The sequence below is a fragment of the Anabrus simplex genome, chromosome 2, assembly GCF_040414725.1.
Source record: "Anabrus simplex isolate iqAnaSimp1 chromosome 2, ASM4041472v1, whole genome shotgun sequence".
In the NCBI taxonomy this organism is placed as follows: Eukaryota; Metazoa; Arthropoda; class Insecta; order Orthoptera; family Tettigoniidae; genus Anabrus; species Anabrus simplex.
This window is the reverse complement of record NC_090266.1, coordinates 1,025,019,580-1,025,033,200: the sequence shown is the minus strand read 5'-3', so window position 1 is coordinate 1,025,033,200 and position 13,621 is coordinate 1,025,019,580. Positions and strand designations below refer to the sequence as shown.

At 40.7% G+C, this 13,621-nt stretch overlaps 1 protein-coding gene across 2 annotated transcripts in view; it reads right to left on the bottom strand.

Moving 5' to 3' along the window:
* The window catches only part of Cpr (Cytochrome P450 reductase), a 576,566-nt gene that overhangs the window by 332,932 nt on the left and 230,013 nt on the right, over nucleotides 1–13,621 (bottom strand). Inside the window, exon 3 of one of the 2 annotated variants that reach the window (XM_067141922.2) lies at nucleotides 2,672–2,700. The exons of the other annotated variant lie outside the window; for it this stretch is intronic. Within the exon in view, the coding sequence (XP_066998023.1) occupies nucleotides 2,672–2,676 (5 nt within the window). The 5' untranslated portion in view covers nucleotides 2,677–2,700. The remainder of the gene's footprint in view (nucleotides 1–2,671; nucleotides 2,701–13,621) is intronic. 2 annotated transcript variants of the gene reach the window in all.

Sequence of the window (13,621 nt, the reverse complement as noted above, 5' to 3'; positions counted from 1 at the left end):
AGCAGTTTCCTGGTTTTGACAGGAAGAAAGTCCCTCAGTTTGTGCAGTGAGTGTAATGAGCCGAATACACGTTGACAAATTTTTGTTACGTGCTCTGACCAACTTAAATACTTATCAAAAATTATTCCAAGGTTCTTAACGGAGTCTCAGTGTTATAGGTGTTTCATTGATCTTGACACCCCATCAACTTTTCGTATTATTTAGTTCTATTTCATATTCTCGCATAGAAATCGCCCATTAGTACTATCCTATCTTTGCCCTTGACCCTGACTAAAATGTCACTCAGTGATCCATGACTTGTCAACTTCGTCCTCATCTGCATGCTCGCGTGGTGAGTAGACAGAGACAATTCTCGTCCTAATTCCTACAGCAGCTAAACCTACCCATATCATTCGCTCAGTTATGTGCCGAATAGAAACTATGTTGAGTGCAATACTATTCCTGATGAACAGTCCTACCCTACACTCTGAGCTTCCTTTTTAGCACCTGTTAAGGATACAATCTCCTATCTATTCCTCATTATCTCCCCTTACCCGAATATCATTAACTCCTACCACATCTAGGCGCATCCTTTTTGCCGCCTCAGCAAGTTCCACTTTCTTTCTTTCTTCCTTCCATAAGCCACATTAATATGGATAGCTCCCCTTCAAATTCCATTTCGTTTGCCAAGTTGTTTCCAAAAAATCCCTCGCTTGTCAAATGGATGTGGGATTCCGTCACTCCCATAAATCCGAGGCTTTATTAAAATGTTCTGAGCTCCGTAAATTCTGTGAAGCAGCATGCTACCCTACTTACACTTGGACCTTTCTTCTAACGGGTTAGGGACCAAGGTGGATTGTGTAGTCCTAGGAGCCTAAGAAAAGAAGGGCCATGACTCATAATATGTCTGAGATGCCCTATTCAATAGTAGCTGGTATCCCAAATCTCAGGACCGCGTACTAGGCCACTCAGCCGTTGCCCATAGTTCACGAACCAGGACGTGACCACAATAACCCATACCACGACTCATAAAAATAGCAAAAAGTACACTGCTGTGGTTCTGATACGAATATTTTAACATCCGAGTTTACTCTCGCACTAAAAACAGTATGTTCATGTTCTAGAGCAATCGTTCTCAGCTCTTTTAAATGAGGAGTATAGTTTCAAACACGACCAAGTCCATCTTTTTCACGTTCTGATGTTTTGACTTCCATGGATTCCTCTTTACAAGATGAATACAACGGGAACGAAAGTGGGTTTCAGATCCGGCCAGATCACATTTAAAATTGCAGCAAAGAATGAGGTTTCATATCAAAACCGGCCAAGTCCTTGTTAACCCGCACGGGCCAATAATCCTGCGCTATCCAGTCACGTGTTCATCCGGTAATATGGCGGCCTGACGTTTGTTTGAGTCACATGTGGTGGTTTTGTTTGCGTGTATTTTAATAAATATTTTACAAATAATAAATATATACATAATTGGTCGTTATTAATAGTATTTATATTTGCTGTGCAATAAAATGGAGGAAATTAATAAACGCCATACCAGAAAGCGGCCACGTGATCTTTCCACCTGGAAGTGCACGAGGGAAAAACAGCTGAGATGAGTACAATCAACAACGTGTTGTTAGTGGTGATTTAATCAAGGCTCGGTGATATGTTTCGAAGGCGCGATGGTATTGAATAGGTATAATATGAAGAACATACATTGAAGTATCTACATGAAACCACATATTTGCAAAATATACACTATTTAAATGTTAATTAGCCTCTACATTGGTTACAATGTTGGGTAATTTTACACAAACATAATGTTTAAAATAATAATCTTTAAAGATTTTTCACTAAATCTTATATCGTTTTTAATTATATTTTTTCTAAATTAAGTCAAGATGAACACAGTTGGAAAATAGGCCTAATCTAGATTTCTTTTTTCTTTAGGTATTGAACAAATTTTCTAATCTAAGTTTCAAAAATGGCCAAGTCCTCTTACGTAAGTTTCAAAATCGTCCAAGTCCCAGAGTTAGTTTCAAACATGGTCAAGTCCAAAGTTTAAATACATTTTTCAATTCATGTAATATATTTAGACTGTAAAATTTGTATGGTAATGAATCAGAAGCCTCTGCTAAGTAACAAAGATTAAAGTATCTGAATATATATGAATTAATACCCTAAACAAGTTTTTTGCCTCTCCTGAAAAAAAAACAGCTCAACGGTCTTGGCCATGTTTGAAACTATACGCCTCAAATGTAATTTGGTGTTCTAGTCATACTTGTAAAAAAATTAGCTCTCGAGCATCGCGGTGTTCCTTAAATGGCGTTTGGTGCTCTCGTGTGAGTGAAAAATAATGCGCTTGTGAACACGAATACTCCTGAGGTCCATATCGAACTAAAACTTCGTTTAACCAACTTGCATACCAGTGTGCTATCCTTCCACTACAGTATTTTAGCATGTAGAATCTTCAGGTTTTTTCACTTATCAAATACCTCCGAGCAAAGCACGGCCACTATTAACTGATTCAAATCTGCGATATTATTTACGCGTGATTTCTCCAAGGATATGACTGACATTCTGATAAACTTTCAAGCTCAAAGGCTATTTCTTAAACTAATTAATCAAAATCTTTAAAATGTTGAGAACACTTGTTCTTCGTGCAGCAATCATACCCGAGTAATAAAAATGTATTACTTACCTCATTTGAAGGTCTGATACGTATGCAAGCTGAAACAATACGATAATAATTAACACATACCAGAGATATACTTTTTAACTAACACATTTTAGTTAGCTCTTCAGTGCAAAATTAACCATTTATTTCATTACTGATTTTATTCAGTACTTTTCAAATGTTAGCTCAATAAAACAGACAGTCTTCTCTATCAGCTAGCTGTTTATTTTGTTACTTATTTTTATTTTCCTTTAATATCTAATGAAGTTGAAACATTCTACAAGACTGCGGGCTCAGTTCTATAAACGAAAGAAAAGTATTAAAGTAATTTAATAATTACATATAATTTAAAACGAAAGAAATGAATCACTAATTTTGGTACTGTATTCAACAACGTTATAACTTCGTCTTCATATCGTGATGAATTATAGTACAAGGTGTGTCTAAAATGTACGGTGAATGGACCGACATCGCAATGACAACGTGCGGTAAAACTGCGTGCATACACATGTGAACAGAGAGACATCTCGAGAAGCGCCACCTAGCGTTGAACACACTGAGCTGAAGCAGGTTTCTCTGCTGCTGTCAGTCGAACGTAGTGCGTGTGAAGACTCAAGTCATAGTGCAATGGAACAACGCATAAACAAAGTTTTGTTACAAATTCGGGAAAATGGCAACAGAGACGCATGCGATGTTGGTGCAAGTGTACGGAACAGAAACCGTACGCAGAAAATGTGTTTACGGCTGGTTCAAACGCTTTCCTGATGGACAGGAAACTCTTCGATGATGCTCCACCCCCGGGATGACCATCACCCAGTAGAAGAGCAGAAAATATAGAGCGAGTGCGACAGATGTTGGCACAAAATCAACGACTGTCTCTGAAAAGTAGTGATGTGCGCGAGTGATGCCTGGAATCGCGGTACTCGATTCTTTCGAGTCCAGGCTCGGACTCGCTTCGCTTGCGAAGGCTCGATGATAGCATGACGTCACACGTTCGCTCACTCGCCGGCTCGTAGATGGATGAAGCATGCGTACAAGCGGTCGCTGAGGGTTTATGGGATTGCGACAGCGCGGTACGATATGAAAAAACTGAATGAATGCGCAAAAGGAATAACCTAAATTTGATAATTACTTGAGAACGATAATAATGCCACTTAATACGCATAATAAGATATGAAAATATCCGTTTACGGCGTCTCGCACACACTTCACTGAATATGCCATCTATTCTAATATTGATAGTATAGCTTATCTGGCCTTCATAGCCCAACTTGGCCGGTTCGATACTGGTTTATTCCGGTAGTATTTGAAGGTGCTCAAATACGTCAACCTAGTGTCGGTAGAATTATTGGGACGTAAAAACTCCCGGGGGACTAAATGCGGTACCCCGGCATCCCCGAAAACCATACAAATGTACGTACTTGGACGTAAAAGTTATAACATTATTATTATTATTATTATTATTATTATTATTATTATTATTATTATTTCAAATCCCTGTCACGGTATGTATGTTGTAATTAGTGTATTTTAAACATGTGCTATTTGTAGACTATAGACGGTATTTCTGCACACATTGTATTGCTTCGCTACTGGTAAATGATATCTCATGTAGCCATTATGCATATACACGGGCGTAGATGTGCTAATATGATCGGTAGTATGACAGATTTATTGTAACCATAGCCTATTGCTAACCGCGCCAAAGCCTACAATCGTCCGGGGGAACAGGTGAATTACAGCAGTTTATATGTACATCATACTTTCGGCAGATATAATGTCGGGTATTAAGATGAGGCGTCCAGAATGTGACGTACGTTCACGCAGCAAATCAGCGGACAGAACGTCATTCTGTTCTAGCTAAACAGCTGACAGTTTGTTAGTAAGTCACAACCTTTAGTGCTTATGATGATAATAATAATCATAACAATCGAATTATTGACGACCGATGACTGAACAACATCAATCATCAGCAGCAAACATGTTGCACTCCACACCACAAAAATATTCTGTGGGTGACCCTGAATGCCGTGCACTGCAGTACAGTAGATTTTAGTTCTAAGGCATGTCCACAGATAGCGACACCAGTATGCTTGGACTCGAGTCTGGAGTCGAGTAATACCGATTCTAAGAGCACATTACTCGATTCTACTCGATTCCGTCGCTAGCCCATCACTACTGAAAAGTACATCAGAGGACTAAGGGATTAGCAAGAGCAGTGAAATTGAGGAGCTATCTGACGGTGAGATGGCGGCCCCGGTCAAGAAAGCCAAGAATAACGGCCGAGAGGATTCGTCGTGCTGACCACACGGCACTTCAATCTGCAGGCCTTCGGACTGAGCAGCGGTCGCTTGGTAGGCCAAGGCTATTCGAGGTTGTTGAGCCATGGGGTCTGGTTTGTAAGGACAGTGCGAAACAATCATTCACATCAATTTACGTAAGCGGAATATCTGTTCTGCATTTGTGCCGCTCTCATTGACTGACGAGCAGAAAGCAACACGGATGGAAATTAATGGAGATGTCATTGACACGTGTGACCGAGATTCATCTTTTCTGAAAACCATCATCACAAGAGATGAGAGCTGATCCAATTCGATACGGAGACTAAGCCACAATCAGCTGCATGGTGTTCACGAGTACTTCACGTCCCGAATGGAGTCTCCTCCCAAAGTCCAGGATCAAGAAACTGTTGATCGACTTTTTCGACAGCAATGGCATGATCCAAGAGGAATTCGTACAGGAGGGTCAAATTGTCAACGCCGTATCCTACGAGAAAGTTTCGAAACGGTTGCTGCTACGCATCCACCGTGTTCGGCCAGAGTTGTACAGGACCGGAAAGTGGAGTCTCCAAGACAATGCCCGCTCACACAATGCGATCCGTGTGCGCAACTTCTTGGCTAAGCAGCGCGTATCTGTTCTCAAACATCCGTCGTACGTCCCGGATCTGGCGCCTGCGAACTTATCTTTGTTTTCCTGCCCCAAGGGAATCCTGATTGACAGTGGCGTATCGTTAGGGCCTACAAAGCAGGCAGGCCCATATCAAATTCGTTACGCCTCTGCTGAAAGGCTAATATACCCAACACACAAAGACGTGTGGCATCATCAGTGTTTCGATCGATTCCAGACGAAGTTTCGCTGCCAGATTCCAGCAGCTGTATACACGTTACCGAAAGTGTATTGTGGCCACTGGAGAATAGTTTCAAGGCGACAAAAGGTATTTTGTTTGCACTTCTGTTTTCTTTGTGCTATTGTATCATACACCGAACATTTTAGACGCACCTTGTAAATACACAAACGAAGCAACACATCCTACTATTTAATAATCTTCCAGTGGTCATAATTGAGTTAAGTCATAATTTGAGGAAAACATATCTGTCAACCAAGTGATTCATATCAACCTTGGGTGGTTGATTTCAGCGTCTTGTTTGATATAGCTGAAACATACTTCATTTTGTTTTGACGGTAACGTATCTGCATTAAAATTACTTCTTTAGAACGTAGATATAATGAATGTTTGTATTATTCAACGTTTTATCATTCATATTTCTTAAACTCTCACCTCCCACGCTGGCGACTTCATCTTGTCGCGATGTGGGAGCTTGCGTGCCTAAGCGATCCTAAGAGCTATGCCGGCGGAAGTGTAACCTTCTGGCACCTTCTCCCAAGCAGGACAGGTCAAATGTGATAGGCCAGATTAAGAGGGATATCCCAGCCCTCCAGGTTGGGGGTTCATCATGGAAGCTAACAACCCCATAGAGGAAAAGAATACTTTTTTACGAAACTGAAAGACAGGAATTGCCAGGGAGTCAAGGTTCTGTATGGGCTGTAGCAGCGAGGAGTAATTAAGTAAAACACGTAGAAGATATATTTCCAGGAGTAACATTTTTGTTGGATCCTTTAGCCATGTCCTAGATTTTCTACACGACCAGCGGCCATATAACCTAGTTTGTGGTCTTTGGAAGGTTCTGATACCAGTTGTTCTGGAACACGAGCGGGCATTCTCGGACATATTCTGAGTCAAGGTTCTCTTAGTACTCAACCTAACCTTACTTTTACATAGATCCGTGTTCATTATGCAAAGCAGTAGATCAAACGAAGAAATTATGGAATAAGTGGATGGATGTACACTTTTGTTTCCGACTGTATAAATAATGCCACCAGCCATGTACAACGGAGGATGAAATGTATAGTTACAGTAGTTACTAGATAATTTTTGGTGCCACGATGGGGAATGGAATGAAACGGTATGTTTGGAGAATATATGGTTGAAGGTGGAATGAGGTAAGTATTTAGCTGATACAAATCCATTCCTCAAACGCAAAGTCATTCACAAATATTATACCCTGGAGTGAGTACGGCTAACAGAGAGGACGCTGAATTTATGAAACTTGCAAGGAATGTTCGGAAATTCAGACAGGTTCTCGTTGATCTTCAGCGAACTGAGCAACAAAAGATCTAACGTACAGAAAGCGAGGTGTGTGTTCCTGGCATGTAGAACACCATCAGGTCAGAGGTTTTAGAGAGAAATACATGTACATGATCTTGTTAAACTGTAGCTGGCGACAGAGTTTCTGAAAGATATCCTGTACGAGATAATGGTGGTGACATGCATTGTTTCACTGTATATATTTAAAATATGTTTTTTAACAAGTTGCTTTACGTCGCACCGACACAGACACGTCTTATGACGACGATGGGAGGGGAAAGGGCTAAGAGTGGGAAGGAAGCGGTTGTGGCCTTAACTAAAAGGTACAGCCCCAGCATTTGCTTGATGTGAAAATGGGAAACCACGGAAAGCCATCTTCAGGGCTGCTAACAGTGGGGTTCGAACCCAGCCTCTCCCGAATGCAAGCACAGAGCTGCGCGCCTCTAACCGCACGGCTAACCCGTTCGGTTGTCTGTCCGTCACAGCATCACGGGAAAATTAATTGTGGGTTTTCATGAAACTTGGCATTTAAGTTTACGCTAAGGGCGAGTAGGATCTTACCTGCAAGTCAAGAATTCGGCAAGAGCCTTCAGAGAAGGCCTTAAGCATAAAACTCGATGCATCTCCTTTACGTTTGATTTTACAAGAAAATTGTTCGTTGAAAAAATTATTGAGGGTATGATTTACAAATACTTTTGCTCTATACCATTTACCGAAAAAGTGACAAATAAGAGAAATATAAGTTCTGGTCGTGAGAGTTGCGGCTCTGTACAACTGTCTGCACTGGAGCTGTCGTGTTAAGTGTCTGGTGCGTGCGAACTGAAAGGCGACTGCCGGACTGCCCGTTCCAGGTCTAGACTGCCCGGCTGGAAACACACTGTGGGGACTAGAGACTTTGTAAATAGCCATTAAGTAGTGAATTGATGTATTTAATTTTCAAGCATAATTGCTGTAGCCTATAGGCCCTATGTGTGTAAGTGCTAATTGGGTCATCTTAAATTAAATAACTCCCAAAACGTGAGTGGTTTATTCGTAACAATAAGCACAACTTGCAGAATATACGGAAAGGGCGACAGCTGAAAAGTTCTCATATTCAGTCTCAAATATTTATTAACACCAGTATGAAACAGTATATACAACACAAAAATACATAATATTCAGGATGTCCGAAAAATGCCGCCCGATGTTCCCTAGCGGCGATAAAGGGGGTCAGGGCCGTTAAAATAAGGATAGGGACCAACTAACAATTTTCATCCAAGGTCAACCGGGGTCAAGAAAGGTAATTCAGTTTTGCAACCAGAATTTATCAGGTAAGAATCACTGCGGTCGTTCATATTGATCTCACTTCGATTCTTTAATTTCGAACGACGATATGAGTGAAGCATCTGTACAAAAATTCAACGCTCGGATTTTTTAAGTTTCATGGCCACTAGACACCGAAAAAAGGCTTCGCAGGATAACTCTGATTTTAAGACACCGCGATGACTCCTTTCGAAGCATTTGGGCGACAGACCTAGTCTAAAATGACACTGTTTTATTTGCCGCATTTGAGCCTGGAAAAAATTTCAATTTAGAGAGTTGGTTCCTATCTCCATTTTAATCGTCCTGATCCCTCTTATCACGGCATGTTACTATCGGACAGCATTTTTCCTACATTCCTGTATAACAAGAAGCCTCCGTGGCTCAGGCGGCAGCGCGCCGGCTTCTCACAGCTGGATACCGTGGTTCAAATCCCGGTCACTCCATGTGAGATTTGTGCTGGACAAAGCGGAGGCAGGACAGGTTTTTCTCCGGCTATTCCAGTTTCCCCTGTCATCTTTCATTCCAGCAACACTCTCCAATACAATTTCATTTCATTGATCATTCATTAATCATTGCCCCAGAGGAGTGCGACAGGCTTCGGCAGCCGGTATACTTCCTATCCTCGCCGCTAGATGGGGGCTTCATTCATTCCATTTCTGACCCGGTCGAATAACTGGAAACAGGCTGTGGATTTTCTTTCGTGTATAACATCTGTAATTCACACTAAGTATATAGAGCTGATGATCAGCGATCTAAATACAGTAGATGTAAAATGAAACAACATAAGCAATATTATTTAGTTTATTTTCCGGGTTGAACCGTGTTGCTTTCTGTACATTACGTACAGTTTGCCGACGTTTCGAATACACTGCAGTATTCTTTGTTAAGACGACTGAAATACCCCTGCTCGATCCGAGGTAATCAGTCTCCCAGGCAGCAATCACACTACAAGAGTGGTTCCTGACCTTGGTCTTACATATCCTAGCCTTTCTGGCTGACTAAGCCCCCTGGCTGTCTCGTGAGAATTCTGGAAGGAAAAACCACGAGACTATCGAAATCAAGAAACATCCGAACAATATGAATTTAGGAGAAGGATATAAAATCAGTAATTCTTGAGTGCCTATCATACATAGATTAAGACATACGGTGTCCGGATATTTGCGGTCATCATAAAATCACGAACATTTGCGGTCAATGAGATAAACTTGCGCCCACTCACAGAAATTCCCCAGTTGTCACAGGACGTTTGCGGTTACTGCAGCAGGAGGTGGGCCTCATTAGTTTAATCTCGGGATATCCCCTCTAACCTGCCTGAGCTCCTGCTCGCTCCTTGCAGATGAACATTTTTCTCTCGCGGGCGTTATTTAGAGACTGATACCTTCAGACACAAACACAATTCTATATCTAAACTTCCTGGTGTAATTATTTACTGTTGTGTGCTGTAATGGATTTGACAGTTACTAATAAGGCAAATGGTTGTATGTACAGAAAGTATAGGGAAAAGTCAACATGAAATCGTCACCTGGGTATGTCTGAAAGAGAAGAACAAGTCATGTCATGTTTTTGGTAACATACAATTCTGCAGATGATGAATATATTCTATTCTATTTCCTATCCGGCCTCTCTTGGTAAAATCTTGTTCTCTTCCGCCCCCACGGCAGATGTTTGCCAAGCCCAGGCAGTCTTACATTTTCACGTCCTTCGTGGCTTTTCCCTTCCTTTTCCATAAAAGAGAGTCGGATCTATTCCACTTTTCTGGTTAGTTCTACTTTCTCACGAAAACAGTAATCACCGCCATCACGAAAAGGTTCCGTGGCTACCATGATATTAACATTCCCGCAGATATACAAGCTCGTATATTTTATATTTAAACTCTAATACAACACAAAGTGAATTTTTATATACAAACATCAGAGGCTAATTCAAAAAATAAGTTTCCTATTTATTTATCGTGGAATAATTAAAGGTAGGCCAAGGTAAATGACACCGTTTATTATTTATTTATTTATTTATTTATTTATTTATTTATTTATTTATTTATTTATTTATTTATTTATTTATTTATGGATTTATTTATGGATTTATTTATTTATTTATTGTAGTCTAAGGTCACTTTAACATATTTTTCGGAGAAAATGGGATGGGAAAGAATTAGAAATGCTGAACTCAGTGGTTCGCACAGTTGAGGCGCTGGCCTTCTGGCCCCAACTTGGCAGGTTCGATCCTGCCATCCCACGTATCAAACTCGAGTACATACAATAATTTGGTCGACAGTAAATTATATGTTTTAAAATGCTGATTAGCATCACACTTTATCCAGGCTTTGAACTGGTATAATGATAGTATTAAAATCATTTTGGCGTGTTTAAAATCAGCTGTAACTAAGCTTCGTCAATAATTTTTGTCGGCTTTAGGTAAGCGTCGTTATAATTTTGTTCCTTTGTACATACCTATTTACATTAGGAATGCCTGAAGCAGCAAGAAGATTACGCATGATTTTCTATGTAAGAAATTGCCTTTAAGCAGGACCTGATGTCGCTAGTTTCTTCATATTTCTTAAGAGTTCTTTCAATCCTGTCATCTTTCTTCACATATTTCATCTTCCTCCACTTACCTTCAAGACTGAGCTCGAGTTTCAGGTAGATGCAGCTCGTCGCTTCTGCTTCATTCTTTAAACAAACCACCAAATCGTCGAATCGAAGATGTGGATTTCCAACTAAAGAGTTGATCTTGTGATGCCATCCCTCTACAGCATTTGTTGTTCGATGTCGCTTTTTGTAACAGATCCACATAGTGATTGGTATCTCGCTGTTTTCAAGCCATACGTGTACAAAATAGTCGAAGAATCCAGCAAGTTTTTCTGTAGAAGGAGCATGAGGATGTATCACCAACCATCCCTCACTGACGTCATCTGGCTTCAAAAGTGCCAGAGTAGTGCACATTCGGATGTGGAGACGTATATCTTCGTTCTCCTTGTAGTCGCTCGTCAGGCCAAGTTCCTGTACTATTCTCCACAGACATTGCTTCATGTGAGAAAAACAGCCCCATAACTCTGCTGACGGAAATACTTCTCGTGGGGCTGATATCGTAGCTGCTTCGAAGTCAACATTGATTTTCTTAGGATTCCATTGGGGAACCGCTTCCAAGATAAGGCGAAAGAAACGAATATAAGTTTCTTTCTTTTTGTTAGGCAGGAACGCAGAGAGGACTGGATAAACCTTGCTTTCATCACTCCGGCCTCCAAAGTCTGCGTGAATGATGTATATCCGGGCGAACTGTTTGCTGCAACTCTTGAACGTGCCATCCAAAAAAATGCGCATAATGCCTAAGACTTTCTCTACCTTTTTCGGCACTAAAAATTATAATTCTCTCTCCTATGCCGTTGTCAGCTAAACGAAACGGGCTGCCATTATTCATCCTTAACGCCTCTTCAGTAAGAATTAGCTTTTGTTTTGGGCTCTAAGTCCGCGTGCATGACTTCGTTGCCGACGCATTGTTCTTTTTAAAGTTTATTGAGCTGGCATGTCAGTGACAAAGTCGTAGTCCCTGTTATGCAGACCACCCAACTCCTGGACGCAAATCTGTGATAGTGGAGTCACTTCTTCTCTTGCTCTCTTCTTTCCCTCTTGAACCTGCTTTTTCACTGTGAAGGCCGCTTCTTCACGTGGTCCACGCTGATGAACAATGGTATAAAGCATTTCTTCGCCGCTTATCCTCAGCCGTTCTTTACACTTGTTCTCCTTCAGTCACATCCAGGTGACGTTAACAGGTTGACTCTCCCTATACTTTCTGTACATAGAACGTTCGTAAAGTGCACAACGATTTGCCTGATTAGTAAATGTCAACTCCATTACAGCACACAATAGTAAATACAGTACTCACACTAGGAAGTTTCAGTATAGAATAGTGTTTGTGGGTGAAGGTAGCAGGGAGCGAGCAGGTGCTCAGGCAGGTTAGCGGGGATACTCCGAGATTAAGCTGTTGAGGCCCACCCCCTGCTGCAGTGACCGCAAATGTCCTGTGACAACTTGGGAATTTGTGAGTGGGCATAAGTTTATCTGAGTGACCGCAAATGTCCGGCGACCGCAATGGTCCGGCAACCAGACATACAGACCACAACATAAACACGCAGGTCGAACCATCAATATATTACACAACGGCGCGGGCAAGACCCACTACCTGGCTGTGACACATACCTTCCAGAATTCTCACGATATCTTTAAAAATTTCTTCTATTCCTGGGCGTAGTTTTTTGGGCTTAAATTTTCCAGTCTCTCCAAGGCAGCTAAACGAGTTGTTCTTGCTTAAGTAGGAAAGCCGAATTTGAATTACGTGTATTATGTTGTTTCGCATGACCTGATAGTTTCTAAGATGGACAAGAACTTAATTTCAGTATTTTCTTTACAGGTAATCGCAACAACCTATTTTTCAAGTCATATTCATAATCTATAGATACGTACTTTTACAATTAACCGAGTCCAATCGTTTGCATTTAGTCAACCAATTTTTTCATGTCACAGGATATTTTGGGAACCTGTGGTAAACTATATTTACACTCAGATTTTTTGTCTTTCGAGAATAATTTTTACAGGTAGCCGCCACATAACTCATTCTTCCCCTCGGAATAAATTAATGACAGCAACAATTGTACGCGAATCTCACTCACACTTAGTATTTTTTAAATTTCTACAAACACGAGATTATAACATTTCAGCACTTAATGGTACACTCGTGATCACAAGAATTTCGGGTGGAAAGGAAAATAGGCAACGTTTGGGGGCAGATTTTGACCAACCCTGATGATGAAGGGGAAGTGAGCGAGGTCACATGTGATCGTATTCCAGGAGGTGTGGCCTGCGACGTTACTCACTCAGAGGTCACTGACAAAACAATTTTCTCGGGAACTGATTAAGATGTTTCTGTGGTTATACATTCTGGCTATACTGGCTTCTCCTAATCAAGGGAAACAATTAACTGTAATTTAATTGTGAAGAAATTTGATCCGATTTGTTTATTTATCATCAACAGAGTTATTAATTCTCCAATTACAGATGATATAATACATTCAAATACTAACAATATTTACAACACTTACTACTACTAATTATAGCTAAGCAATATATAATATATACATATTTACAAAACACATAAGGAAGAAATGATATCAGAAAAGTGATTATACATTTGAAATGACCGAAGGAAGGAAGTATAACTTTCAGTCACCAAATGCACAGAACAAGATACAA